Raw genomic sequence first — 23,779 nt, 5'->3', positions numbered from 1 at the left:
CCTGCCTGCCTTCTGGAGCCTTCTGGAGCCTTCTGGAGAGAACTGAGGATTGGCAAGCAGAGAGAGCACAGGCAGCTTGGACAAAGAGGAGCACTACACAGGCACACCTGGTTTGTTTTTGACTTTGGTTTATTTAAAAAACAAAAAGCCAAAAAAAAAAAACCAACAAACAAACAACTTTATATACAAAATCAAACTGAAACCACGGATTATGGAAAGAGGCAAGAATTATGGGAAACGGAAGAGGGCTGGGCCAGAGCCAATACCACATTCTGAACACAAGAGCTAGAGAAAGAAGTGCTGGTTCTTCTGGCAAGTTGGGGGGTGGCTGGAACACAGTGTTCTGTTGGCAACCTTGACCCAACACCAAGTGCTTCCTCGCATGGGCTCCATCACCTAACGGACACCGGAGCCTACGGGACTTGTGCCCTCTCGAGGAAGGACATTTCTTGGCTGTGCCAGGCTCTACACCCGTTCCTTTCATTTATTGGCATCAGACCTTATTCCAGGCTGGAAAAGCCTTTTCCTCCTGTCTTGCTCTAAAGTGGACGAGGACAGGAGACAGCACAAGACTACAAGGGCCCTGGGAAAAATTCCAAGGTTGAGGGCAAAATGACATTCTAGGGGTGCAAAAGATGTTGTATTTAGTTGTAGCTGGAACTGGGGTTCCTTACACATCCATCCACATAGCACAAACCCCATTCTGATAGCTTGATCACCCCTGCAGAGGCTGAGCACAGAACTCAGCCACCTCTGCTGCGACTCCCGGGCCCTGCTCCAGCTGCTTTCTGGTACCAAAAAGGCTCTAATGTCATCAGGCTCCATCGCCGACCTCACTAGACAGCCACTCAGTTGCTAGGTGCTGGCTCCTCCTTCTCTACCCAGCTGTCAGCCTGTGTGAGCACACGGACACTGGTGAGGATGAGGCTTCTCCCTGTGTCCTGCCGCTAGCATACAGAGCGCTGGGAGCAGGCAGGAGTCTAAGATCCCAGCAAACAGGACCAGCATGGCAAGGACCAGCATCCCAAGCCTCTCTAGCTCTAGCTCTGCTCTGCACCAAAAGAAACTATGGCTGCCCTTCACCCATCCTACCTTTTCAACCATCCGCTGCATCTCAAGGTGCAGTGGGGTCAGGCGCCTACGGAAGTCCTGCAGCTGCCGCTGAAGCTGGTTCTTCTGTCGTTCCGCCGTCCGGGCTGTCTCCTCCGCCTCCACTAGCCGGGTCCGCAGCTCCTGCATCTCTGCTGCCAGTGTCTTATTTGTCACTTCAGTGGCTGAGAAACGGTTATGGCTCTCCTCTGAAAGGTCGGTGAGGACATGGCAGAAAGGCTCTGCTCAGTCAATTGGCACATGAAACCAAAGCCCCAGGTCTCAGGAGTGATGTCCCCTTAGTCCCTGTGACATCTGCCCTGCACTCACCAAGCTTCAGTTCCAGTGTATGAATCTTGTTCTCCAGGTAAAGGCGGCCGCTGTCTTGCTGCTCTGCACGCTGTAACAGGCTCCCCACATTGATGAGGCTACCATTGTGAGGCACCAGGCCTTTTTGCTCTGTGGGGGCAGCACCTGGCTTTGTGCTCTTCCCTGAAGGGGGCAGTAGATCCAGGTTTCCTAGAAGAATATACTTGGTCTTAGAAGAGAGTAGCCCACCATGGAAGCCCCACTCCCTTAGGCCACAGAGCGCAAGACCTACCAAAGAGCACCTCTTCTGGAAGCCCGTCATCCAGCACCTCGGCACGGCTGTACTGAAGACTCCGGTACTGGCAGATGTTCTGTGTCGCCACCCGACTGACCAGCTGCTTAGCCTACAGAAAACACAGCAGGACACCTGCTGGCCACACGCGTGCCTCCGAGGGACCACAAAGAAGCAAGAGCTCTGGAAAGGCCCTCCAGAAGGATAGTGGGGACAGAAACTACCTGCTCAGCACTGAGCCGGATTCCCAGTGTGAGTAGGACCCGCTCCAGGTCTCGCCGGTGCAAGTAGCCACACCAGTTGGCATCAAAAAACACAAAAGCCAGAAGGCAGTCCAGGGGAAGCACGGCTGAGGGATCCAGCTCCTTAGGCTGCAAAGAAAGCAGAGGAATGGGCTTTACAGACAGTTCTCAAGGCTAAAGGACACAGTGCACTCAGCCTGTCACAGCCAGGGGCTGGGCTGACAGCAACAGGTTGCCCTCATAACTGGGGACTCAGGCTGGGGCTCCAGGACTCTGTGGGCACATTCCCAGAAGAACATGCTGTGTTCCCTAATCAGAACTCTCTCTCTGATCCACCCTTCCAGGGAGAGTGAAGGATTCTCCGTGAGTCAGGACACACAGTTGGTCTCTTGCCTAGGGAAGAGGTCACTGGTGGGCATCCCTCACCCAGGAAGGAACAAACTTCCCACCACGTGGCACAGAAGGAGATAGGGTCTCACCATGTCCTGAAGAGAGGAGTATTCCATCTCGGACTGGTTTGAGGCCACCGAGCGAACCTCCGTTTCCTCCAGCTTTGCTCCTGCTACAGAAACCCGAAGCTCAACATGTGGCAAGGATGGTAGTGCACACACCTAAGACAGTGATTCTCAACCTGGGGTCACAACCTGGGGGCCAATGACCCTTTCACAGGGTTGCCTAAGACCATTGGAAAACACAGATATTTATGATTCATAACAGTAGCAAAATTAGTTATGAAGTAGTAATGAAAATAATTTTATGGTAGGAGGTCACCACATCATGAGGAACTGCATTAAAGGACCACAGCATTAGGAAGGTTGAGAACCACTACTTAAGAGGAAAACTACCACAGCCAGCCCCAGAGAGCCACTGCCCCCGGACACACCAAACTCCTCCTCTCCATCATCTCTGAGGAGCAGCAGGTCTGGGTCCAAGGCCATCTCACAGAGGTCCTCAGCCGCCTCGCCCCGGGGCTTCTCCTCCTCTTCTCCCCCTGAAGAGGGCCGTTTGGGCAGAAGGCCATCCTCCTTCTAAAGAAGCAGACCAAGGTGGTGAGGGGTGCAGGACTCTTGTGACACTAACATAACAGTTGCTAACACTCAGGCATCAGCTGTGTGCTGGGCACTGTGTGGTCCACCATGTGCCCATGGGTATTTAACAATACCCAGATCAGATCACAGCGGCACGTCTAGACTCCTGGGGTAGTTCTCAGGAGTCACTCTTAGTTCTGGAGGCAGTTATGTGTATATGACAATATTTGGACAAGAAGCCAAGCTACATTTTAGAAATGGTTGAAGACCAGTTTGTCCACCTATAACCATCAGGCAATCCCAACTCTTAAGCAGTCTGACTGGCAGATCTATGCTGCCATGGCTTATCAGTCACACTTCCTCCCTCTTCTTGGCCATGTCCCACTTCCTAGCTGTATGGCCACATGCAGGGTTTCACCTTCCTGGGCCTCTGCCCATCCCCAGCTTTCAAAGAATGGGTAACATAAAGAAGTGATGCAACTGGACTCACAAAGTGCCCAGAACAATGCCTGACCCACATGAGGGGCTCGAATCATAAGCATTCTGTGTGAACCTCAGGCCACCCAGGGCTGAGAACAGTACTCACCAGTGTGTTGTCTGACTCGGCGGCTGTGCCCTCATTCTGTACCTCATCCTTGGACACCTTCGCCACTTCCTCTTTGACAGCCTCCTCCTCTTTGACCACATCCTCCTTGGCTGCTTCCTCCTTCTCGGGTTCAGGGGGAGATACAACTTTTTCTGGAAGACTCAGCAGCGTCTTATAAATCCTATAGCCAAAATCCCTCTGCAGCATCTCTAGAAACAGCTCAGCCAGCACCACTACCTGTCGGAAGAGGTGCAGGGACCATGGCATCAGGCAAAAGGACGAAGACACCGTTATCCCATCTTCATACTCATGGCCTCTCCTGCACTTGCCTCGAAAGAGATCCTTTCTTTCAGCCTCCGCTCCTCCACAATCCCATGGAGAGACAGGTTGACACAGCCAGGGAGTGCCATCACAGCAGGTTCTAGAGGAGGCGGAGGGGCCTCTGGGAGATCAGTGTCCACATCTTGCTGTGTGATGGCCTCTGAAGTCTCCGCGTTCTGTTTAGAACTGTCTGCTTGCTCCAACGCATCAGGGGCTTGTTCGGTAGGCTCTGCTTCCTGTGACAATAGCTCAGGTGACCTTTTGGGCCCTGAGTCAGGGTACCTACTTTTGAGATAGAGGCTCATATAGCCTAGGTTAACATCAAATTCACTATGAAGTTGAGAACAACTTTGAACTCTGGATCTTCCTGCCTCAGCCTCCCCAGTGCTAGAGTTATAGGCTTGTGCCACCATGCCCAGCTTCCCTGCATTTCCCTAAGGCCCAGCCTTACCCCTAATGCCTCCTGGGGTTGGGGAGCTGCCTCTGTGGCTTTCTGCTGGCACAGTGCCTCCCACTCCTCCAAAGTGGGCATGATGGTCCACACGTCTGGCAGGTATACCACTACTGTGTGTAACCGCCGGGGCGGCCCTGGTTGTAAATACTGAAACTCGGCAAATCGCCACCTGTTCAGAGCCAAAGGAAAAGAAAGTCCCCAACTGTGACATAATCACGGGTGTCCCACTCACAGACAAATACCCTATTTCCAGTCAGCATTCCATGCACACATGCTGCATGCTAAGCCGTGAGCACAAACAAAAAGCTCCACGCCAAAGCCTCAGTGGTTAGGCAACAGGGAGACACAGTAAACAAACAGCACAGGGGAGCACGGGGCGTGGCCTGGGGGTCAGCTGCCACCAGTGCTCTCAGCCACGGGTTCTCAGTCATCTCGAAGCAGTTAGGGGTGGGCAGACATGAGCTGTGGCAGGAGAGAACCCAGAAGCCAGACTCCTGACACCCCACGGTGAGCTGGCCACACGGGGAAGGCCACTCACCACTTGGTACAGGTGCTCAGGTCAATGCCAGTCTGGGCTTGTGCACAGCGGATGGCTGTGCGCACCAGCACCTGCGGGTCTGCCTGAGGGTCGAGGCCATCCAGGGAAGGAGACCACTCACCCCCAACCAGCACTGCCTCGTCTTCTTTCCGGCCCAGCAAAAACTGCAGAGAGATTGGGGATAACGAAACATGGCCTGCAGCTCCCATGTGTGAGGCAATGCTACTGCCCATGAAGAACTGAGGCAGCGAGGGGTAAAGGCCACCACCTGGGGCTCTACAGCCATTCACCCAACCAGCCACCTGACTCCTCTTCAGAGGGGGCATCTCTCAACTACACTGTCCTGCTGTATAAAGTGAGGGGCCCTTCAGCTCTGAAACACCGAGTTTCTGTGTTACTGCTCAGGAGCCGAGCTGCTGAAAACGCAGACTGACCAGCCAGCACACCTTGCCTCCCGTATGAGGCACTCTTACCTTCAGCTGCTTCAGAGGGTGCTCCGGAGTCTCCCTCGGCTCAGCCATGTCATCCACAAACAGCATGCAGCAGCGATAGAACTCCTCCAGGCCCGGGGAGGAGAGCAGCAGCACCTATGCAGAGGACAGGGTGCTCAGCCACGTTCTGTTCCAGCAAGGGCACGATCACAGGAGCCCAGGCAACTGACCTTGGAACTGTAAGTGGGGTCACTGTCCGCAGGGCTGGGCTCAGCACCAGTGTCTGGAGCTGCCTCCTTCTCTGAAGAGACCTGAATCCGACTTGGGTGGTGGAGGGAAAAGGGCTGGCTCAGAGGGAAGGCTGACAGCCAACTCAAGTGAACGGAAAGAAAATCCGAGGGGACCAGGAGGCTGCGGTAACGTCGCTGGAGTTCTAAGAAGTCACAGGCAGGACTGTAGGAAGACAGGAAGGAAATCCAGTAAGCAAACACTCAGAGCATTAGAGAGAGCGAGAGGAGCTCAGAGGTTAAGGAACATGAGCTGTTCTTACAGAGGATCTGGGTTTGGCTCCCAGAACCTACATGACAGTTCACAACTGTCTGTAACACCAATTCCAGAGTATCTGACACCCTCTTCTGACCTCCATGAGCACCAAGCAAACATGTGGTACACTTACTTACATACATGTAGGCAAAACACTCATAAAACTAATGTTTTTTTTAATTTTTTTTTTAAAAAACTGCAGGGCAGAGGATGGCTTACAGTGATTAAAGGCATTTGCTGCGCTAACCTGTTCATTCTCAAAGCCCATGGAAAGGTGGAAGGAGAGAACCAACTTCACAAAGTTGCCCTCTGACTCACATGTGTGCCACCCCGTCATTCATTGACACTGCATGAATGAATGAATGAATGAATGAATGAACGAACGAACGAGCAAATGAACAAAACTGCAAAAGACTACAGCATTTTACTCAGTTTGAGGAATAAGGACTCGAATAAGGCATCTCCCAAGTGGTAAGGATGGACCCTGTATGACCACTTGACTCACAAATTTCCTATAGCAAAGAAGTCAAACTGGGAAAAGAAGAAAAAAATAATCACAATGCATGATACAAAGATGGTCATGCTCTCTTATTTTCTTTATGTGTATCTGTATACAGGTACATGCACCTTTGTGCAGGCTCCCACAGAAGCCAGAGGCAGCAGATTCTTCTAGTGCTGGAGGTGCAGACAGGTGTGAGCTGCCTCATGTGGATGCTGGGAACTAAGCTCATGTCCTCTGGGAGATGAGTATGGACCCTTAACCACTGAGCCATCCATCTCTCCAGGCCCACGCATGGTCATGGTCTAAATAGACAAGTCTCTAGTCAGTAACAGAGCTCAGCTGCCCAGGAGAAAACTGTGAGACCTGACATGACAAATCCTTCCCAGAAAAATATCCACATGCAACATAAGAGCCTATGAAGAGGGTCCTGCAAGACGGCTGGGCAGGGAAAGACACAAAATCTGGCACCTGAGTTCAGTCCCTAAACCCCACATGGTAGAAAGAATGCACCAGCTCCTGATAGTTGCCCCTCTGACTTCCACACAGGAGCCCACACAAATGAACACACACACACAAACAAAAAGTAATAAATGTAAAACATTGTTTTAAAGAGTGTCAAACTCACTGGTAATTAGAAATGCAAATCAAGGGCAGGCTGTAGTAGCACACACCTTTAATCCCAGGACTTGGGAGGTAGAGGCAGGCGGATCTCTGTGAGTTGGAGCCCAGCCTGGTCTACAGAGTGAGTTCCAGGACAGCTAGGGCTGTTAAACAGAGAAGCCCTGTCTCCAAAAACAAACAAACAAAAAAAAAAAAAAAAAAAAAAAGAGAAAGAGAAAGAAAAAAAGGTATAGGAAAACAGTGTTGGCAAGGGTACAGGAAACAAGGACTTTGTGCCCTATTGCTGACAATGTAAGTGGATACAGCCTCTGAAAGAGAATTCGTGATAGCTATCAAAGTTGGAAATCAGGCCAGGTCATACACCTGTAATTCAAAAAGAAAGAAAAAAAATGTTGGCATGGTGCTTGCGTCTGCAGTGCCAGTGCTGAAGAGGGCAAACAGGCAGCTCCTGAACAACGGAGCCTGCCGGGCAAGTCCCAAGCCAGTAAGGGACTCTGTGTCCAAAACAAAAAGCTAGATAGCACCTGAGGAATATCTGAGGTGGTCCTCTGGCTTCCACCCATGCAACCAAACATGTATATACACCCGCACACACATGAACAAAAGTGCGCACACACATGAACATGACTGACTAGTACATATTAACACAGAAGCTGCTCGAAGACGTGATGTAAAAAGCAGAGCAGCAAGCCACATGCAGCAGGTTCCCATGGGGCTGGTTGGTTCATTTTAGAAGGGGCCACCAGGTGACACCCTAATAGGCCACATCTCATTTACTAGAAACCGTTGCTTTAGCAAGGCAAGTCTAAGCTCCTCCCAGGCCGTCACTCACCTGTCCACAGTATAAGGACTGAGATGAACCCGGTAAGGAGGCAGGTCATGCCGAGGTTTCTTAGCACCCCAAGGCTCTCCACCAGCCCGCTGTTTGCGTTTCTTCGAGTCATAGTCATCACTGGAGGTAGAGCCATCCCCAGAAATAAGAAACATATTGTTATACATGTTTTCATACATAAAGAACTGGAAAATACCTGAATCCTCAGCATTAAATGAATACAAGCCAGACAGTAGTGGCACACACCTTTAATCCCAGCACTCAGGAGGCAGAGGCAGGCGGATCTCTGTGGGTTGGAGGCCAGTCTACAGAGCAAGTTCCAGGACAGGCTCTAAAGCTACAGAGAAACCCTGTCTCAAGAAGAGAGAGAGAGAGAGAAAGAGAGAGAGAGAGAGAGAGAGAGAGAGAGAGAGAGAGAGAGAGAGAGAGAGAGAGAGAGAGAGAGAGAGAGAGAGAGAGAGAGAGAGGGAGGAGAGAGAGAGAGAGAAGAAAACTGTATAGCTCAGTGGGAAGACACTTGCTTAACCTGTGAAGGCCCTGGGTTCAAGTCCAGCACCACACACACATACAAGAGGCTATCCTAGCAAATATGTGACAGATTATTAAAGATATTAGAATAGACATGAAAAGGCTACAATTTAAAAAAACAGCTTTAAAATAATGAAAGGCAAGCCAACGAGATGCTTCAGCAGGTAAAAGCACTTACCAAAGAACCTGGTAACCTAAATTTGATCCCAGAACCCCCGTGGTGGGAGGGAAGACCTATCTCTGCAAGTTGTCTGATCTCCACATATATATACATATATATATGTGGAAATCATATATATATATAAATATATATATATTCAAAATAAGTAAATAAATGGAAAAAAATCTTTAAAGTTAAAATACTGGGGCTCGGGACATACTCCAGAACCTTTCTTCACCTGCTGGGCAGCCTGAAGGCTCTGCATTTAGGATTCTCCCTGTGTTTTATGCACATGCACACACCAGCATGCCACAATGTACATTTGAAAATTGGTTCTTTCCTTTAACTATTTGGGTCCCAGGGATCAAACTCAGGCCATAAGGTTTGGTGGCAGGTGGGTTTCCCTGCTGAGACATCTCTCCAATCCATGTTTTAGGATTTTTAAGACAGTTCCCTACTCTGTAGTCCAGGCTGGTCTCAAACCTTCTATATAGCCCTAGCTAGCCTCAAACTCACTGCCACTAATCCTCTAGCCTCTGCCATCCAGGTGTTGGGAATGAAGGTGTACACCACCACACCTGCCTTAAAATAATTTTTATTTTATTTTATTTTTGGTTTTTCAACACAGAGCTTCCCTATAAAGCCCTGGCTGTCCAGGAACTTACTTTGTAGATCAGGCTGGCTTCAAACTCACAGAGATCTACTTGCCTCTGCCTCCTAAATGCTAGAATTAAATGCATGCACCATCACACCAAACTCTAGTTTTTCTTAAGTAATAAAAATAAGTATTTTTAATTGGATAAAATGGGGGGACCACCTTTTGCTCCAGTAATTCCATCCTTGAAAATCTATCCCAAGAAAGCTGAGAAGGAAGGGTGCAGTATAATGCAAAAATACTGACCCATATAATGAGTACGTGCATCCCCATGGACAGTTTAGTGGCTACAATAATAATCCAATCACTAATGCAGTCACCAAGATGACACTTCAAGGTCCTGTTTTCGGTGGTGTAGGCACTGGTAGCTGTGCTTGCTCAGGTCATATACCCCACCCAGAGTCATGGAAGCAATTGTGGGTAATGTGGAAGCCAAAGAAAGCGATAAAAGTCAAATCAGGACATAAGGATTATTCTTCTATGGGGTGAAGTTCCCCAGTAGGTTGCCTAAGCTCTAGTGGATGGCCCCACACCCAAACTCTGGGTTAAAAAAAAAAAACAAACAAACATGAAGGCAAGAAAGGTAATGTTAGGGAGATGGGAGGAGGGGAAGATTGGAGTAGTGTGATTGAGATACATTGTATGCATGCCTGAAACTGCCAGAAGAAATTTAGAATATTCTTTAAAAAAAAAAAAAAAAGAAAGAAAAAAAAATAGAGGTAGCCGGGAAGAAAGGGTTCAGGGCAGGGAGATGAGAGGCTATGGGGGAGGAAATCAAAGTGCATTTTAGATATGTGAGAAATGTGAAAAATAAACTTTTAAAGAAGATTATGCTACAGTCTGGGAAAACAGCTAAACACATACAGATACCTTGACCTCTGCGACGACAGTCACAGACCATGCACTTGTGTGCAGACAGAAACTAGAAGGATCACAGGGAAGGTGAAACAGGAACCGTTTTCCCAGGCAAAAATTACTTTCCAAACTCTTTAATACTTCCTGCCAACAATAGAAAGGCTTCAAAGAAGGCTAGAACTGCACCTTTCAGTGTTACTAGTTACTTCTCTTTTGTTTCGAGACAAGGTCTTAAGTCACTTGGACTGGCCTTGCACTCCTAACCATCTGTGACCCCAGAGCCAGCAGGAAACATGTTAGAAGTGGAAGCTGCAGAATCCTGGCCTACCTAAAGCCTTGAGCTGCTCACAAGAGCAATGGCAACGTTATTCCCTGCATCCCAGAGCTGGGAGTTTAACATAAAGCTGGGCCTCTGGGCAAACCACCCATATGGTCAGAGCCTTTATAAACTGGCAGTTTTCCTCAGTGACTAATTCCCGCTGCCCCTCTTCCTACTTGGCACATTCTCACTTCTGACAGGCAGTAGAGTCCCCTTCCCAGGATGATGCCTTCTTCTCCAAAAGCTGGAACCCTGAAGCACTTTGGCCAGATAATAAATACACTGCAGGTTTTACACCAGGGCCTGGCAGTCAAATACAATTGCCAGCACCCATCCAGAATTCACACTGAAAGCAGCAAGGCCACAGGCATTGGTTCCTAACCAGGTCACATAAACCTTCAAAGTACATACTACAGTTCTGTACTAAAGGCTTTCGGAAGCTCTCAGAATGGCAAAGGGGACGGGCCTTGCAAACTGGAGACCAGGATGATGCACTACACGAACAGAGTAGGTGCAAGCCACATCTAGGAATGGAGAGGGGAACAAAGGGATTCAGTAATGGAGACGATGTGGAGACCAACCCCAGACAAATCTAGATCCCCAGCAGCCTTCCCCAGAGAACAAAGGCTGGCTTCTACGCGGGGACCGGCTACATCACCTCCCCTCAGCTCTCCTCAGAGTTATGCCATGCTTATTCCAAGTGTTTGCCACTAGGCTGCTTTTCAGCTCTTACTGGCATGTGAGAGTCAAGGTGGTACCCTTCCTGTACCACCTTATTCCAAAGAAAATCACAGCACAAGGGAATTTTCTACATTGATCTTATGGGGGCAGAGTGCTATGAGATCAAAAACATATAGTCAAATTCTAGGTGGTAGTAGCACACGCCTTTAATCCCAGCACTTGGGAGGCAGAGGCAGATGCATCACTGTGAGTTCATAGCCAGCCTACACTATGAAGTGAATTCCAGGACAGTCAGAAATGTTACACAGATAAACCATGTCTCAAAATACAAAAACAAAAACAAAAGGCTGATCAAAAACTCTCAAGAACAGTAAACACAAAAGAGGTGTGGACTTAAGATACACTAAGTACGCTCCTGGAAACTCACAAAATCTGCAGATGATAAAGGACCACAGGAAGTCTCAAGAGCCTGAATCAACCATGCTTGCTCTACAAGAGGGCCAAGAAAGCTATGTGTACAGGACAAAGCCTGAATTTTCGAATATACTGCAGCCTATGTATTGTAACACTGTTATACAAAATATACTTCACAGAAGCCATTTAAATTAGGAGCTAAAACATTCTGCAACATTCCTTTCTTTAATGTTACTGTTTTCTTGTAACAATTCTTGTAACAACTCATATATCTCTGTGTTAAAGACTAAAAAACAAAAGGAAACTTTTTGAAGTCTCTGGCTCTGAGGGATGTAATGACACAGTTGTAATTCCAGCACCTGAAGGGGCAGACAGGAGGATCTCTAGACCTTGCTGGCCAGTCAACCTAGCCAAAATGGCGGGCTCCAATGAGACAGTCTCTAACACAAACAATAACCAATGGAGTCAACTCACCAACAACCTCCTAGCTCCCATACACCTGGACACACCTCCATACAAATTCATAGAAAACACACATACAAAGTATCTCAAAACCCAAATACTGGGGCTGGAGAGATGGCTCAGATGTTAAGAGCATTGCCTGCTCTTCCAAAGGTCCTGAGTTCAATTCCCAGCAACTACATGTTGGCTCACAACCATCTATAATGAGTTCTGGTGCCCTCTTCTGGCCTGCAGACATACACAGACAGAATATTGTATACATAATAAATAAATAAATAAATACTTAAAAAACCCAAATACTGAAAAATGAATGAATGCATAAGCAAGCTAGGCGGTGCACACCTGAAAACCCAGCACATGGGAGGTAGAAGAGGATCAGGAGATCATCCTTAGCTATATACTGAGTTCAAGGCCAGCCAAGCTATGTAAGACCTGTTTCAAAATAAAGTATCTCAGCTGGGCAGGTGTGGGCAAACACCCCAACAATCCTATGACTAGGCAGGCAAGCAAAACAATGAAAACTCTCAGTGTGACATTTTGGAATATGAACTGTATTAAGTCTCAACTTTGCTGAGGTAGTATATAAAGCTGCTGCATTTGTATATATTCTTCAATGTAACTGCCTTCCAAAGACAAGGGACTATCAGGCTGTGTCTATCCACAGAAAAAAAGTGTTAGTGTCAACAGTTGTCAAAGGTGGACCATGGCTCCTAGAGGAATGAAACGGAGCCTCTACCCCGCCCGTTTATCCTCTCACCTGCGGCTCTGGTCCAGTCTGCCATGAGGACCCCGGGCAGGAAACCTGTTCAGGTGGCTCAGGTGAAGTGTGTGGGATGTCTGGAAGAGACTCAGGGCTGAAGAAAGGGAATGGCTGGTGACTTAAAAGCCCTAAAACCCCGTTGAGCTTCCTCCTCCTCTTCCTGTGTCCCAAAGTAACCCCTTCTGTTTCAAGAGCATCTACATTAAAGTAACAAGTTCTTTCTCAAAAGTACCCCATACAGTCACACCCCAACATGCATGCCACCAGTACTCACGCTTCTGGGGAAAAAGTGGGGGAATTCGGTGAGGCTGAAAAATCAACTGTGGCTGAGCTCCCAGGATCCCTTGCTTCTGGCCCAGAGCTGCCACATGCAGAAGTGGGGGTGCTGGAGACTTCAGTAGGGGCTGAGGGAAAACAACCATGAAGTTCAGGGGATCCCAGCATTGATACCATGAAAAGACAGCCATCCCACCCCTCAACAAAAGGAAGGATTGTGCCCAAAAGTCAGGGCACAGGACTTCTTCTCTCCCTCCCCTTTTTGGTGCGTGTGCTAAGGGGAGATAAATACCTGGTTGGAGAGGGTCTGCACCTTGACGGCATTCCAGGGCACAGCCTGGCCTGGGTTATATGCAGCCTTCACCAGCACCTTCTCACCCAGCTGGGGGAGCCGACCCTTCACCACACTGCCAGTGCACAAACAAGGGGACCTCATCAGGTGGGCCCTGGGATGAGCTACCCTGACTGCCCCCCCCAATGCTCTTCCCATCGAGATTTCTCACCTTGCAGTAAATTAGCAAAGCAATGGCATTAAAGAATGGGCCCACCAGCATGGAGAAGGAACTGAACTCAAGAACCATCTCTTCCCCAGAAGAGAGGAGCCTCAAACCTACCTTAGCTGAAAAAAGACTTCTTCGTCTACCACCCCAAAGTAATCATGCAAGCTGGTAACAATGCCGGTGAAGACCCGCTGCTTCTCCCCTCCCTGCAAGAGAAGACAGGGGGTCAGCAGCAAAGGAAGCCACCGGAACAAAACCATGCTTCTGCCACGAGGGCCTCTCCTCTAGCCACCAGGGCCCCGGCTCAGGTTATCACACGAAACTTCACATGGAAAGAAACACAGAGGACACAGCCTATCTATGAAGAGGGGAGAAACTAATTCTTCGTGTTCATGCTTCTAGAATTTTCAGTTCTTTAATCCTAAAAGGCACCAGAAGATCTCTGGCAGATACTAAAAACTCCCCAGTCTAAAAGGTGTCTGAGTTCCCCAGCCCTGGTCTACAACCAGGAAAGGAAAAAAAAAAAAAAAAAAAACCCAGGGATGTTGATAACTGTAACACAAGAGAGAACACACACCAGATACCCAAACATACCAGGATAGCCCCCCAAAGAGAAACTCACTAGAAAGGGCACCCAACATACCTGAAGGTGCCTGGCGTTTTGGGACAGGTCTGTGGCCACAGGAGGAGTAAGCAAACCAGGAGGAGGACCCAAAAGAGATGTTGAAGCCGCGCCTATGGGGAAAGAGAAGCAAGCTCCAGAAACTGCACCCACCCACCCTAAACACTAGAGACAGCCAGAGGATCCTGTAAACCCAGAGGTCAAAGTGGCTCCAACCAGCTCCTCAGACACTCAGGGAAACGAAACTGAGTCCAGAGTGCAGCCAGGTAAGGAAGGTAAGCACCTGAGAAGTTTCGTCCCCCTGGAAGTGGGTTGATCCTCTGGCGCTTAAACTGGGACATTGGGAATGCTGTCCTTTCGAGGTCTTGGGAAACCTTCAATCAAAAAAGAAAGACGTTAACAGCTCAATTGGAAAGCTTCCATCTATTACCTGGGAAATCTTAATGAAGTAAAGTTTTTAAGATGAGGAGGTGGGTCCTAAAATGGAGGAATGGAGAATGTAGAGGAAATGAAATGGATAATTATGTTACTCCAGTTTGATCTGACTCTAACCTAACGGTGGGGGCTAGTGACATGCTGGTTTACAGGGAAGGAAACTGGAGCTTTGAGATCAGGAGACTTGCCCAAGGCCACAAAACCAGGTAGTGACAGAGCAGGACTCACACCCAGGTCTCCCAACAACTTAGCACTCGTTTCACTATGCCACTGGCACCCTTAGAGAGGCTGGCAGAGGGGCTGGAAGAGCTCCGATGACATTCATTCATTCAAAAACATCCGCCAAAACACTCCACGCAGGGCCCGGAAAAAATGGAGGTGCGAGTAGCGGGGAGGTGATGCGGGCCCTCTCCCGGAAGCCCGCCCGTCGTCCTCTGTCGGACCGGCTGGTGGAAAGGGAGCTGTCCAGCCGGCCCTCGCCAAGCAGCCTGCAAGCCGCTCCCTCCTCTTAGGTCCAGACCCTCGCTCCGGCCTCCGCAGAGCCTTCCGGCCACCGAGAGGCCACCGTGGGAGGACCACGGCGCGAGGTTTCTCCTCCTCCCGCCCGCCCCCAGGGCCGAGGCCGTTGCCAGGGAGACGGAGCTTGCAGTCCGGAGGGGCGCTCGGCTCTTTCCGCCCGGCTGGCACATCTTCGCTGATAAGACCCCTGCAGCCTCGCCACCCGGGAGAGACGGAGAGGCAGAGGCGCGGCGGGAGGCCCCCAACCCACCTGCGGGCCAGGGCCACGACACCAGGGGGACAAAGACACCCGGAACCACCGCAGCCTCTGCTGCCACCACCACCGGAAACGCCTCTCCGGAAGAGCGACCACTGGTCGGAAGCTGCCACTCTCCCGGATATGGTACCTCCCTCTTCTCCATCGACCTCTCCCTTCCCCCACGCCAGTCAGCCATCCCGCTCCAACTGTGGAACGGAAGTGCGCCTTCCCAGATCTGATAATGCTTTCGGAAGCCGTGCTCAGTGGTGTCCTCGCTCAAGTGTCCCATTAGGAAAGTAGGCTTCGGAGCATTGGTTCCTGGTTCCAAGGCGACTGGAACTAGACCCCTCCGTCAAATACAAGGAAGGGTCTACTACTTACACACCTGCTGTGCTCTGCCAACCCCCAAAACTACAGCAAAAGAAGCAGCGCCTCCACTGACTGGAAGAGGAGCATGCCTACTCAGGGATTATTTGGAGCAGGCATTCTTCTGCCTGACTTAAGCCAGTGACCCCCATCCCTATCCCTGCCCTTCTATTGACAGCACCACCAGCAAGGGTGTAACCGTAACAGAAATCCATGTCCAAATTCTCAAATATGAAATGTACTATATCTCAATGAAATGACTTTACCCAAATGCTTGCCAGAAATCTGGTCACCCCCCCCTTAACCTCTGACCTCCCTCATTCCACTCCTGTCTGCCTCCAGCAGTACACCTATGCGCTCAACAGTCCTATGCGCTCAACAGTCACAGCACACATTGAGAGGGTTTAATGTCACTTTATCCTCCTAACAAGCTTATGAGGTAGGTAAGGCAGGCATCATCCCAAGTAGGAAGCTGTGGCTCACAAATTAGGAGATATTGCCATGGTCTAAACTCCAGGATAGAACACAGCAACTTAGAATTGACCTTGAAAGTTACTGACTATTCTTCACATTGTGCTTGATCACCACCACCCCCCATTGCTCATTCAGTCTTCACAGGCTGTGCTCCAGGGCCATGACTCAATACAAAGGTACCCAAGGCAGTGTTGTTCTCTGCCCCAGGTCTGTCGTCTCAGATATGAGGAAGAAATTAGAAATCCACATTGGTAACTGTCCGTTGTAGAATAAAGACCAGTGCCTGTCCTTCCACAGTTACACCCAAAGCACCAGCCCTTTGGATGCGTGATTCCACCAGATGACTGAATCCAGGCAGTTGACAGTCCAACAAAGATTACATAAACATATATCTGCAACGTGCTGGCACATCCTGGGAGCACCTGATAAATAAGTCCATTCACATTGTCTGAGCCCAGAGATTTCTGACAAGGAGTAAGAACCCTGGAAGATGGCCAGAACTGCCCTTGAGGCTCTCACGGGGAACCAGGGCTCCTTGGCCATGCTGCTTAGAGAAGGACTCTGCCGTCCCCTTGAAAAGGAGCAAGCACAAATAGCCTTTCCTGGCAGTGCAGAGACATAGCAGTAAACCAAAAGGTGAGGGACATGGCAAATCCCCTCCACCTAAGGTCACCAGGCACACCAAGAGATTATACAGAAAGGTTTTTTGCTCGTGGCTTCTTAATCACCAATGTTGGGATAAAGGTCTTCCGGTGGGAGTGGTACTGAGTCCTTTCAGAGAGGTTCCTGAACTCCATCCTGCAAAAAAAAAAAGCAAAGAAGAAGTTAGAGCAGAAGAAAGAAACCAGAGCTGCAAAGCCTTGTTCCCTTTCCGAGGAGGAGATAGGATTGTTAAAGTGGTGATTCTCCCTAAAGAACAGGCCTCCAAACATGACAGGCTAATTTGCCTCTCTGCCTACCTCACCATCCCCTAAATTTCACTGTTAAAGAGTAAGGGCTTGGCAGGTGAAGATAAAAATATGCCAAATAATCTCCTTGTGGCTTTAGAAAAGTCATTGTCCCTAACCTCATCTAGTCTTCTTACCAACAGATGGGGCATCTTAACTGCATTTGCTAATTGGAGCAGCTTCTCCAACACTTTGTCTCACAAATTCCCAAGGGACTAAGATGACAACTGTCAGGACAGAACAATATCAACATCCTGGCCCACCAGTCTCTCCCCCACTGCTTTAACCTGGACCAGGTACAAGACTCACCTGCGTCCAGAACTATCAGGAGGGGCAGGAGGTTCAGGGAGTCGAGGGCTCCTCCAGCGAATCCGATTGAGCAGGACCTTGACCTTGTCCCAGTGGGAGAGATCCTGCTGAACACAGAGTAGAGGTCATCATACAAAACATCTAAATACTATATATCCTTAATGACACTCCCAGGGACTTCACTGCCAGAGCAAGTCACCTTCTCCAAACAGTAATCCTGTCATTTCCCTAAAGTCCTGATTTGGGAGCACTTACATATCCCCATGCTCTTCCACCCTGCACTATTCTACCAAATATATCCACATATATCAATCACTACCTTGTGTCCCTGGGACGATGGAAGGATGTGGGTTGATTCCAGCAAGGCCTCTGGCAGCCTGGGAGGGTTGGCAATGAGCGCCCCCATCTCTGGGAGTGCAGCCGCCTCTGCACCTTCAGAAAGAGAACCACACATCACCTGGGGCCAGAAACAAACAGGAAGTGATCCTGCTAAGCTATATTCAGGGGCTCTGCTGATGGGGACTCTGGGCAGGCGCACAGGCGGGCAGAATGCAGAGGAAGACAGTTACCCCTTACCTGGGTCCCTTGTCTGGCTAAGCTGTTCTCTGTGCCCTTGCACCCTAGTGTCTGGAATATGTGAAGATGAAAGAGCCAATTCTTCCTCCTCGGGATCCTGAGATGGGAGAGATGGGACAATCAGAGACTCGTCAGAAAGCTGGGGCTGCTCGGGAGGTAGTCATGCTTCCAGGAGTCCCTGCCTCCCTCGCTGCCTGACCTAGCCACCTGTATCTGTCCATCACTCACCCTAGAGGGCCTCTGGGTCTGCAGCTGCAGGTACAGCTGCTGGAGCCTCGCCATCTGCTCCAGCACAAGGCACAGGTGTTCCAGGTAACGTAAACCCTGCCCTGGAAGGCAGGTCAATGCTCCAGACTCCATATCACCCACCTGCAGGACATGTTAAGATAGGAAAATTTCCAGATTCATCCAAGACTCCAATCCTGGGATAGTCAGGCTATGCTGAACCAACAAAATGTGACACAGCAGGCAAGCCGAGGAAGACACACCTGGCTGGCTTCCTCGGTGCCCAGTTGAGCATGGCACCCATTCCTGTCTACTTCCTCTGTGGGGGTGGCTACCTACCGCTGGGTTCAGGGTGAAGCAAGAAGCAGTGACACAACCATCAATTAGGGGCAAGGAACGCCCCACCCCGAGAGAGCTCCAGGGGAAATGGGGGAGGGTCCCCACAAACCCCACGGCAGGGCTTTCACCACCCGAGTCTTCAGCCAAGATGACTACTCACCACCTTTGCTTCTTCCAAACCAGCCTCTAGTTCAGTGTCAGCCTCAGTGGATTCTAGTTCTCCGGCAAAGATGGGCACTCCACCTACAGGCTTGCTCAGCAGCTGCAGGGAACCGCGCCTGCGGGACAAGCTGGGAAACTCTCGAGACCTCTCCAGAACTTGTTCCAGCTTCTGTCGGGCCAGCAGCCGGTCTAGCTGGGCAGAAGGCAGCTCAGGGCTTCCCATGGGTTCAAGGTTCAGAGAATCTTGAGAAAGTCCCGACAAGGTAGCCAACGGACTGTCCCCAACCACCATCTCCATGCCTGAGTCCTGTGAAGCCAGTTTCAGAAGTGGCATCTGTCCTTCCTTGAAGTCCAATGAACATCCATGAGTCTTATCTGGTATCCGTCTGTAGGTGCAGGTAACTCCTGGCACCACACAGCCTTGTGCTAGGTCCTCAAAGGCCCCATCTGTAAGGAGAGTCAGTATCAGGCTGGGCAGGCTGCCCTCAGTGCCCCCAGCATTCCTAGCTGTTGGCAGCATTCCCTTGAGGAGGTTTGTCCTGTACCAGACACAGGCCATCCACAGCCCTACTGGGATATGGTTCTACCCCTGCTTGGAAGATGTCTAGATGAGATTCTCCTTATAATAACTGTTGTCAACAGGCAGGAGCCTACACTTTGGGCATGCAGTAGGCAAAAAGTCTTTGCAAGCCGTGACAATCAGCAATGTAGATGGCTTAATGGACCCTTAATTAGGATCTACCTGAAATGTTCAAGTCTAAGTGGAGAGCCTTGGACTGCTTGGATGCAGGAGGAAGAAAGAGCAAGGGGAAGGCCGGGCCACATAGTGCTGTCTGGAGCCCTTGACACACCAGGAAGCAGGATGAGGTATCTCCTGGAGTGTATGGGGACAGTGATAAAAACGACAGCAGCTAGGGCTGGGATGTGTCACAGCGACAACTTTCAAAGCATGCACAAGGCACTGGGTTCCATCCCTACCCTGCAGAACAGAAATAACACCAAAATGACAGCAATTATACTCATTTGGGGATTTCTGTCAAAAGGGGGGAAATGGGTTCGGCTCGATGGTTCAGGATTTTAAAGCACTGTTTGTTCAGAAGATGGGTGCTGGCATCCAGCACCCACACGAACCTTCACAGCTCCAGTTCCAAGGGATCTGGTTCCCTCTTTGGACCTCCCTGGGCAGCCCACACAGGTAAAACACACAAAATAAAAGCCCAAATTCTTTAAGAAAAAAACTTTAAAAATATAAATTAAGTAAAACAAGGAAGCTGGCTTTTGTTTTGTTTCTGAAAGTGTTTCACTCTGTAGCCCAAACTGCCCTGAAACTCCCAACATCCTTCCCGCCTTGGCCTCCCAAACGCTAGGTTATAGGCATGAGCCTCCACACTCTGATGGCCAGCATCCATTTATCAGCCTCTCTGTGTCAGGCTCGACTGTGGTCTAGGTGGTCTACTGGAAGCAGGCAGAAGCTAGGGCTGCTTTGGCGGGAAGAGGATGCCAGCCCGTTCCTCTGGTTCAGGAAGTGGACCAGAAACCCTATGCCCTGCAACCTGCCCCGGGAAATGGGTTTCTGGTCGCCGAGGGGCTTCCAGGACTGGCTGGGGCCAGGGTATTGGAGTCACCCGACCTCGGGTAGAAGGAGATGTCTCCACACTGGGAATTAGGGGGAAAAGAGCCCAAGGACCAGTAGGATGCGACTAGTAGGTGATTAACCTGCAAATCCCAGAGGATCTGCGCTGTGCAAGGAGACCCCAGCACATTCACTGGCTGGACTGGACTCCTTCAAAGCAAGGAAGCGAGGGGGCGCGGCCGGTGGGCGCCGCCCGCGCGGGGCCGGAGAACCGGAGGCGACCCCAAGGTGGGAGGCAACGCGACTCACCCCGGCTACCAAGTCGCTCCACCGCGAAGACGCGGCGCCGGCTCAGCATGGTGCGTTCCCGGCTAGGCGTAGTAACCGCTGCAGCACCCAAGCGATCCCCGGGCGTCCCCAAGTCCCTAGTTGCGCCGAAGCAGCTCAACCCGCCGTTCCCCGCCCAGTTGGGCGAGGCCCCGGGACACTCCCCAAAGGGGGCGTGCCAGGGCAGGCTGGGGCGGGGCGCGGCGCGCAGGTGGAGGGCGGTGACCCCGGCAGCTTCAGTCCCGGGACTCCCTGCCCCGGTTGTCTTGTCCCCATTCGAGGACGCTAGAGGGCTGGCTGCACGGGGTCACCGCCACCCCCCTCCGCGCCCCCGCTGCTCCTGCCTGCTGCGTTCCGTCTGCAGCTTGGAACCTGCTCTTGCAGGAGTTGCACTGCACAACAGTCCGGAAGGAAATGGAACCCCACAGCGCTGGCGGAGGGAAGAAGGCAGACTAGGACTGCATCCGGCCTCCCAGCTGTGTGACTTGAGGGCAGGTCCCTCGGCTTGTCAGAAAGGGGGAAGGGTTCTGCGTCATGGGAAAATCTACAGAGCAAAGACACTCTGTATCCTGAGCAACTTATGAGCCCCCTATCCAGCCCAAGCTTCTGTCTTATCCGGGTGCTGCCACAAAGTTGCAAGGATGTGGTGGCTGGGTCTGCAGGGAGTGAGCAAGAGGTGAGCCAGCTGCCTGGAGCTGCCTGGAGGCTGAACAGAAGTTTAAATGTTTCCCTGACCCTAGCAGCCATCACCCTTGACCCGGTCCCATTCCACCCCAACCCCATTCTAAAAGGAGCCCAGGCGGCAGTTGATGGTCAACACCAGGTGACCAGATGATGCTGACGGCTTGTGGGGAAACACTGCCGTTCTCAGAAACCAATATGAAACTGGAAAATCTCAGCTGGCTTCAAATCCCCTAGAGGCAGATAAGGATGCTCGGGAGGAGGGAGGAGACATTAGAGCCAGAGCCCAGGGAAGTGTGCCGGCCCCTCCATCTGTCTTCCTAGACTGCATACTCGAATGCTCTCCACTGGTCCCTTCATCAGAGAGCCACCAACAATCGAAGTTCAGTACTATAAAGTCAGGAAACTGAGGCACCCACCATTCAAGATGAGGGCCGGAATTGCAGTTCTCTGCCATCTTCAGGCTTTGATGTTTAGGTCAAGCCCTTTTCCTGCAGCATGAGTTCCCAGGGCTTCTGGTTGCCCCACCCCAACCCCTATGCCTGTCCTTTAAATATATTGAAGGAAACCGGATGCTGGGCAAGGCAGTCCTGCTTTCTGAGGTCCAAGAAGAGTTTGCCAAGCCAGGTGGCTTTCTCCTCCAAGGTGAAACTGGGGGAAGTAAAGAGGGAGACCCTTGGTCTGATCTTGCCCTGAATTTGGAAAATATGAGGCCCAGATTCCAAGCAGTCTCCGTGGTGACCAGGACAGGAATGCATCTAGAAACAGGAAGCCAAGCCAGCAGGAATGCGGCGGCTCAGCACAAAGAACCCACACACACCCCACTAAGTACACTCCCCAACAGATACTCCCCTCCCAGATAGGGCCCCACCCCCTTGTGCAAGACTGGGCCAGGTCTGAGCGGCTACAGCCTCCATGGAAACTGGGTCTAATGTGGTGGGCCAGACTTCCGTACCTAATGTCCTGTCAAACTCAGAACCCTGCTAGTTCTTTACTATCCAAAGTGTTGTTAGTGAGTCACCTGCCACTGTCTGTGTTTTTTCTCTGCCACCCCCACCTGGAAAATCATGTCCCTCGGAGGGAATCACAAGAAGCATCACCACTCAACTGCTTGTGGCAGCAAGAGACAGGCCATCCACGGCCTTGGTCCTTCTGCCTCTGGTGGGGAAACCCCGATTTCAGGAAGCTGATTTCCTGAAAACTCAGCACTGAGCTTGACACAGGACAAGTGAAGCCAAGGACCCAAAGACAAGTTCTGGTTTGGTTCCCTTCCTGACTCCCTCCCATTCCCACATTCAAACAAGAAGTGGACAGTGATACTTGTCTCCGAGCTGTGAGACTGCAGTTCAAACAGTTCAAACATCCTTAGCACATCCAGGATGCTCTAGACCAGCGGTTCTCAACCTGCGGATTGCAACCCCTCTGTGGGTCATATGAGCTTTTCACAGGGGTTGCATATCAGATATCCTGCATATCAGATATTTTCATTATGATTCATAACAGCGGCAGAATTACAGTTATAAAGTAGCAACAAATAGTTTTATGCTGGGGGGATCAGCACAACATGAGGAACTGTATTAAAGGGTCACAGCATTAGGAAGGTTGAGAACCGCTGACCTAGAGTCTTAACCATTATTATCCTAATGTGTGACTTTGAACTTTGATTGCTCTCCCAGCTTTGTTTGAAGAGAGGTTCATTAGATGTTTGGCCCGCTCCTAACAAATCTGTCATTTTTTAACTTATTCTCTAAAATACAGAAAGAAATACGGAGTACAGTTGTGCCAAAGTGATGTGTGGGTCAGAGAGGATGGAAACCCACCGCTAGCTGACTTAGGGTGAGGATGAGAGAAGGGGCGAACACCAAAGCCTGCCCCGGGTCCTCCTTCATGCCTTGTGGCACATTTTAGTCCACACTGGTTTGTTGCAGGTGGAGATATAGCCACATCAGTAACCCAACTCAGCCTTCCCAACCTGTCGCTTAACTCGTTTAACATTTTCCAAGTGCCCCCAAAGCCTCAGAGTGAAGTTCATACCACACCCGGTATTCAGACTCTCTTGATCTTAGGACAGATTCCCCAGCAGCCACTGCTCTCAGCTGGGCATCCTGTTGGCAGTCACCCATCTCTCAACATATGTATCGGTCCCTTTTCAGATGGCCACGGCTTTGCATACACAGCAGCTCCTTGTGTGTTCCGAGACAACCTTATCAGTTACTGTACTTTATGATAACAGTCCATAGTTGCTGCTTCAACATTGTCTCCAGTGAAGTCAAAAAGCGTTTAGTCCTCCGCCTGCCCACCGAGCCAAAGCCCAAATTCTAGGGAATTACTCTTCTGTGAGCAGTTTCTTTGCTGTGGAATCATTGAACACTAGATGGCGCCAAAGAGGCTACACCTTTCTAACGAGTGGCGAGCCTGACAGACTCCCACTCAGCCAGCCAACCTTGATCTTTTCTATAAAAATACAGGCTCATCCTCAGGCAGCCATCCAGGCAAAAGGTGAGATGATTATATCAATGTATAAATTATATACACAGGTGTCTAAGAAGGCAACACTGTCTCTGCCAAGATTCCTTTCCCAAAGAGAC

General features: G+C 50.4%; 2 protein-coding genes across 4 annotated transcripts; both read right to left on the bottom strand.

Moving 5' to 3' along the window:
• Positions 1-169: 169 nt before the first annotated feature.
• Positions 170-15,418, bottom strand: Ccar2 (cell cycle and apoptosis regulator 2). Of its 2 annotated transcripts, none has more exons than XM_038310167.1 (21): positions 15,225-15,418; positions 14,304-14,394; positions 14,042-14,133; positions 13,513-13,604; positions 13,191-13,305; positions 12,897-13,026; positions 12,620-12,716; positions 7,789-7,908; positions 5,521-5,743; positions 5,333-5,446; positions 4,860-5,023; positions 4,319-4,490; positions 3,876-4,103; positions 3,547-3,783; positions 2,816-2,960; positions 2,412-2,494; positions 1,915-2,061; positions 1,691-1,802; positions 1,420-1,608; positions 1,093-1,298; positions 170-893 (listed from the first exon to the last, which is right to left on the bottom strand). In XM_038310167.1, the coding sequence occupies exons 2-21, from the start codon at positions 14,359-14,361 to the stop codon at positions 849-851; spliced, it is 2,769 nt and encodes a 922-aa protein (XP_038166095.1). In that variant the 5' UTR covers positions 14,362-14,394; positions 15,225-15,418; the 3' UTR covers positions 170-848. The 2 variants fall into 2 exon arrangements, with proteins under 2 accessions (XP_038166095.1, XP_038166096.1); XM_038310168.1 differs by having other exon boundaries at positions 2,412-2,491.
• Positions 15,419-15,976: 558 nt separating this feature from the next.
• C13H8orf58 (chromosome 13 C8orf58 homolog) lies at positions 15,977-20,620 on the bottom strand. 2 transcript variants are annotated; one of them, XM_038310363.1, is made up of 7 exons: positions 20,493-20,620; positions 18,609-19,057; positions 18,113-18,253; positions 17,885-17,981; positions 17,628-17,740; positions 17,309-17,415; positions 15,977-16,850 (listed from the first exon to the last, which is right to left on the bottom strand). In XM_038310363.1, the coding sequence occupies exons 1-7, from the start codon at positions 20,539-20,541 to the stop codon at positions 16,742-16,744; spliced, it is 1,065 nt and encodes a 354-aa protein (XP_038166291.1). In that variant the 5' UTR covers positions 20,542-20,620; the 3' UTR covers positions 15,977-16,741. The 2 variants fall into 2 exon arrangements, with proteins under 2 accessions (XP_038166291.1, XP_038166292.1); XM_038310364.1 differs by having other exon boundaries at positions 17,309-17,412.
• Between the last annotated feature and the right edge of the window lie 3,159 nt (positions 20,621-23,779).

Source organism: Arvicola amphibius, chromosome 13, assembly GCF_903992535.2.
Source record: "Arvicola amphibius chromosome 13, mArvAmp1.2, whole genome shotgun sequence".
Classification (NCBI taxonomy): Eukaryota; Metazoa; Chordata; class Mammalia; order Rodentia; family Cricetidae; genus Arvicola; species Arvicola amphibius.
This window is presented reverse-complemented; position numbering and strand designations above follow the sequence as displayed.

Excerpts from the sequence above, each read along its gene's own strand:
- C13H8orf58 (XM_038310363.1), bottom strand. The coding sequence starts at position 20,541 with ATGCTGAGCCGGCGCCGCGTCTTCGCGGTGGAGCGACTTGGTAGCCGG. Across the intron at positions 19,058-20,492 it reads GGAGCGACTTGGTAGCCGGG|ATGGGGCCTTTGAGGACCTA; the intron begins GTGAGTCGCGTT and ends CTCTCCTTACAG. Across the intron at positions 17,741-17,884 it reads TAGCCAGACAAGGGACCCAG|GTGCAGAGGCGGCTGCACTC; the intron begins GTAAGGGGTAAC and ends CTCTTTCTGAAG.
- Ccar2 (XM_038310167.1), bottom strand. The coding sequence starts at position 14,361 with ATGTCCCAGTTTAAGCGCCAGAGGATCAACCCACTTCCAGGGGGACGA. Across the intron at positions 4,104-4,318 it reads AACCCCAGGAGGCATTAGGG|GAAGCAGAGCCTACCGAACA; the intron begins GTAAGGCTGGGC and ends CTATTGTCACAG. Across the intron at positions 1,299-1,419 it reads TACACTGGAACTGAAGCTTG|AGGAGAGCCATAACCGTTTC; the intron begins GTGAGTGCAGGG and ends CCGACCTTTCAG.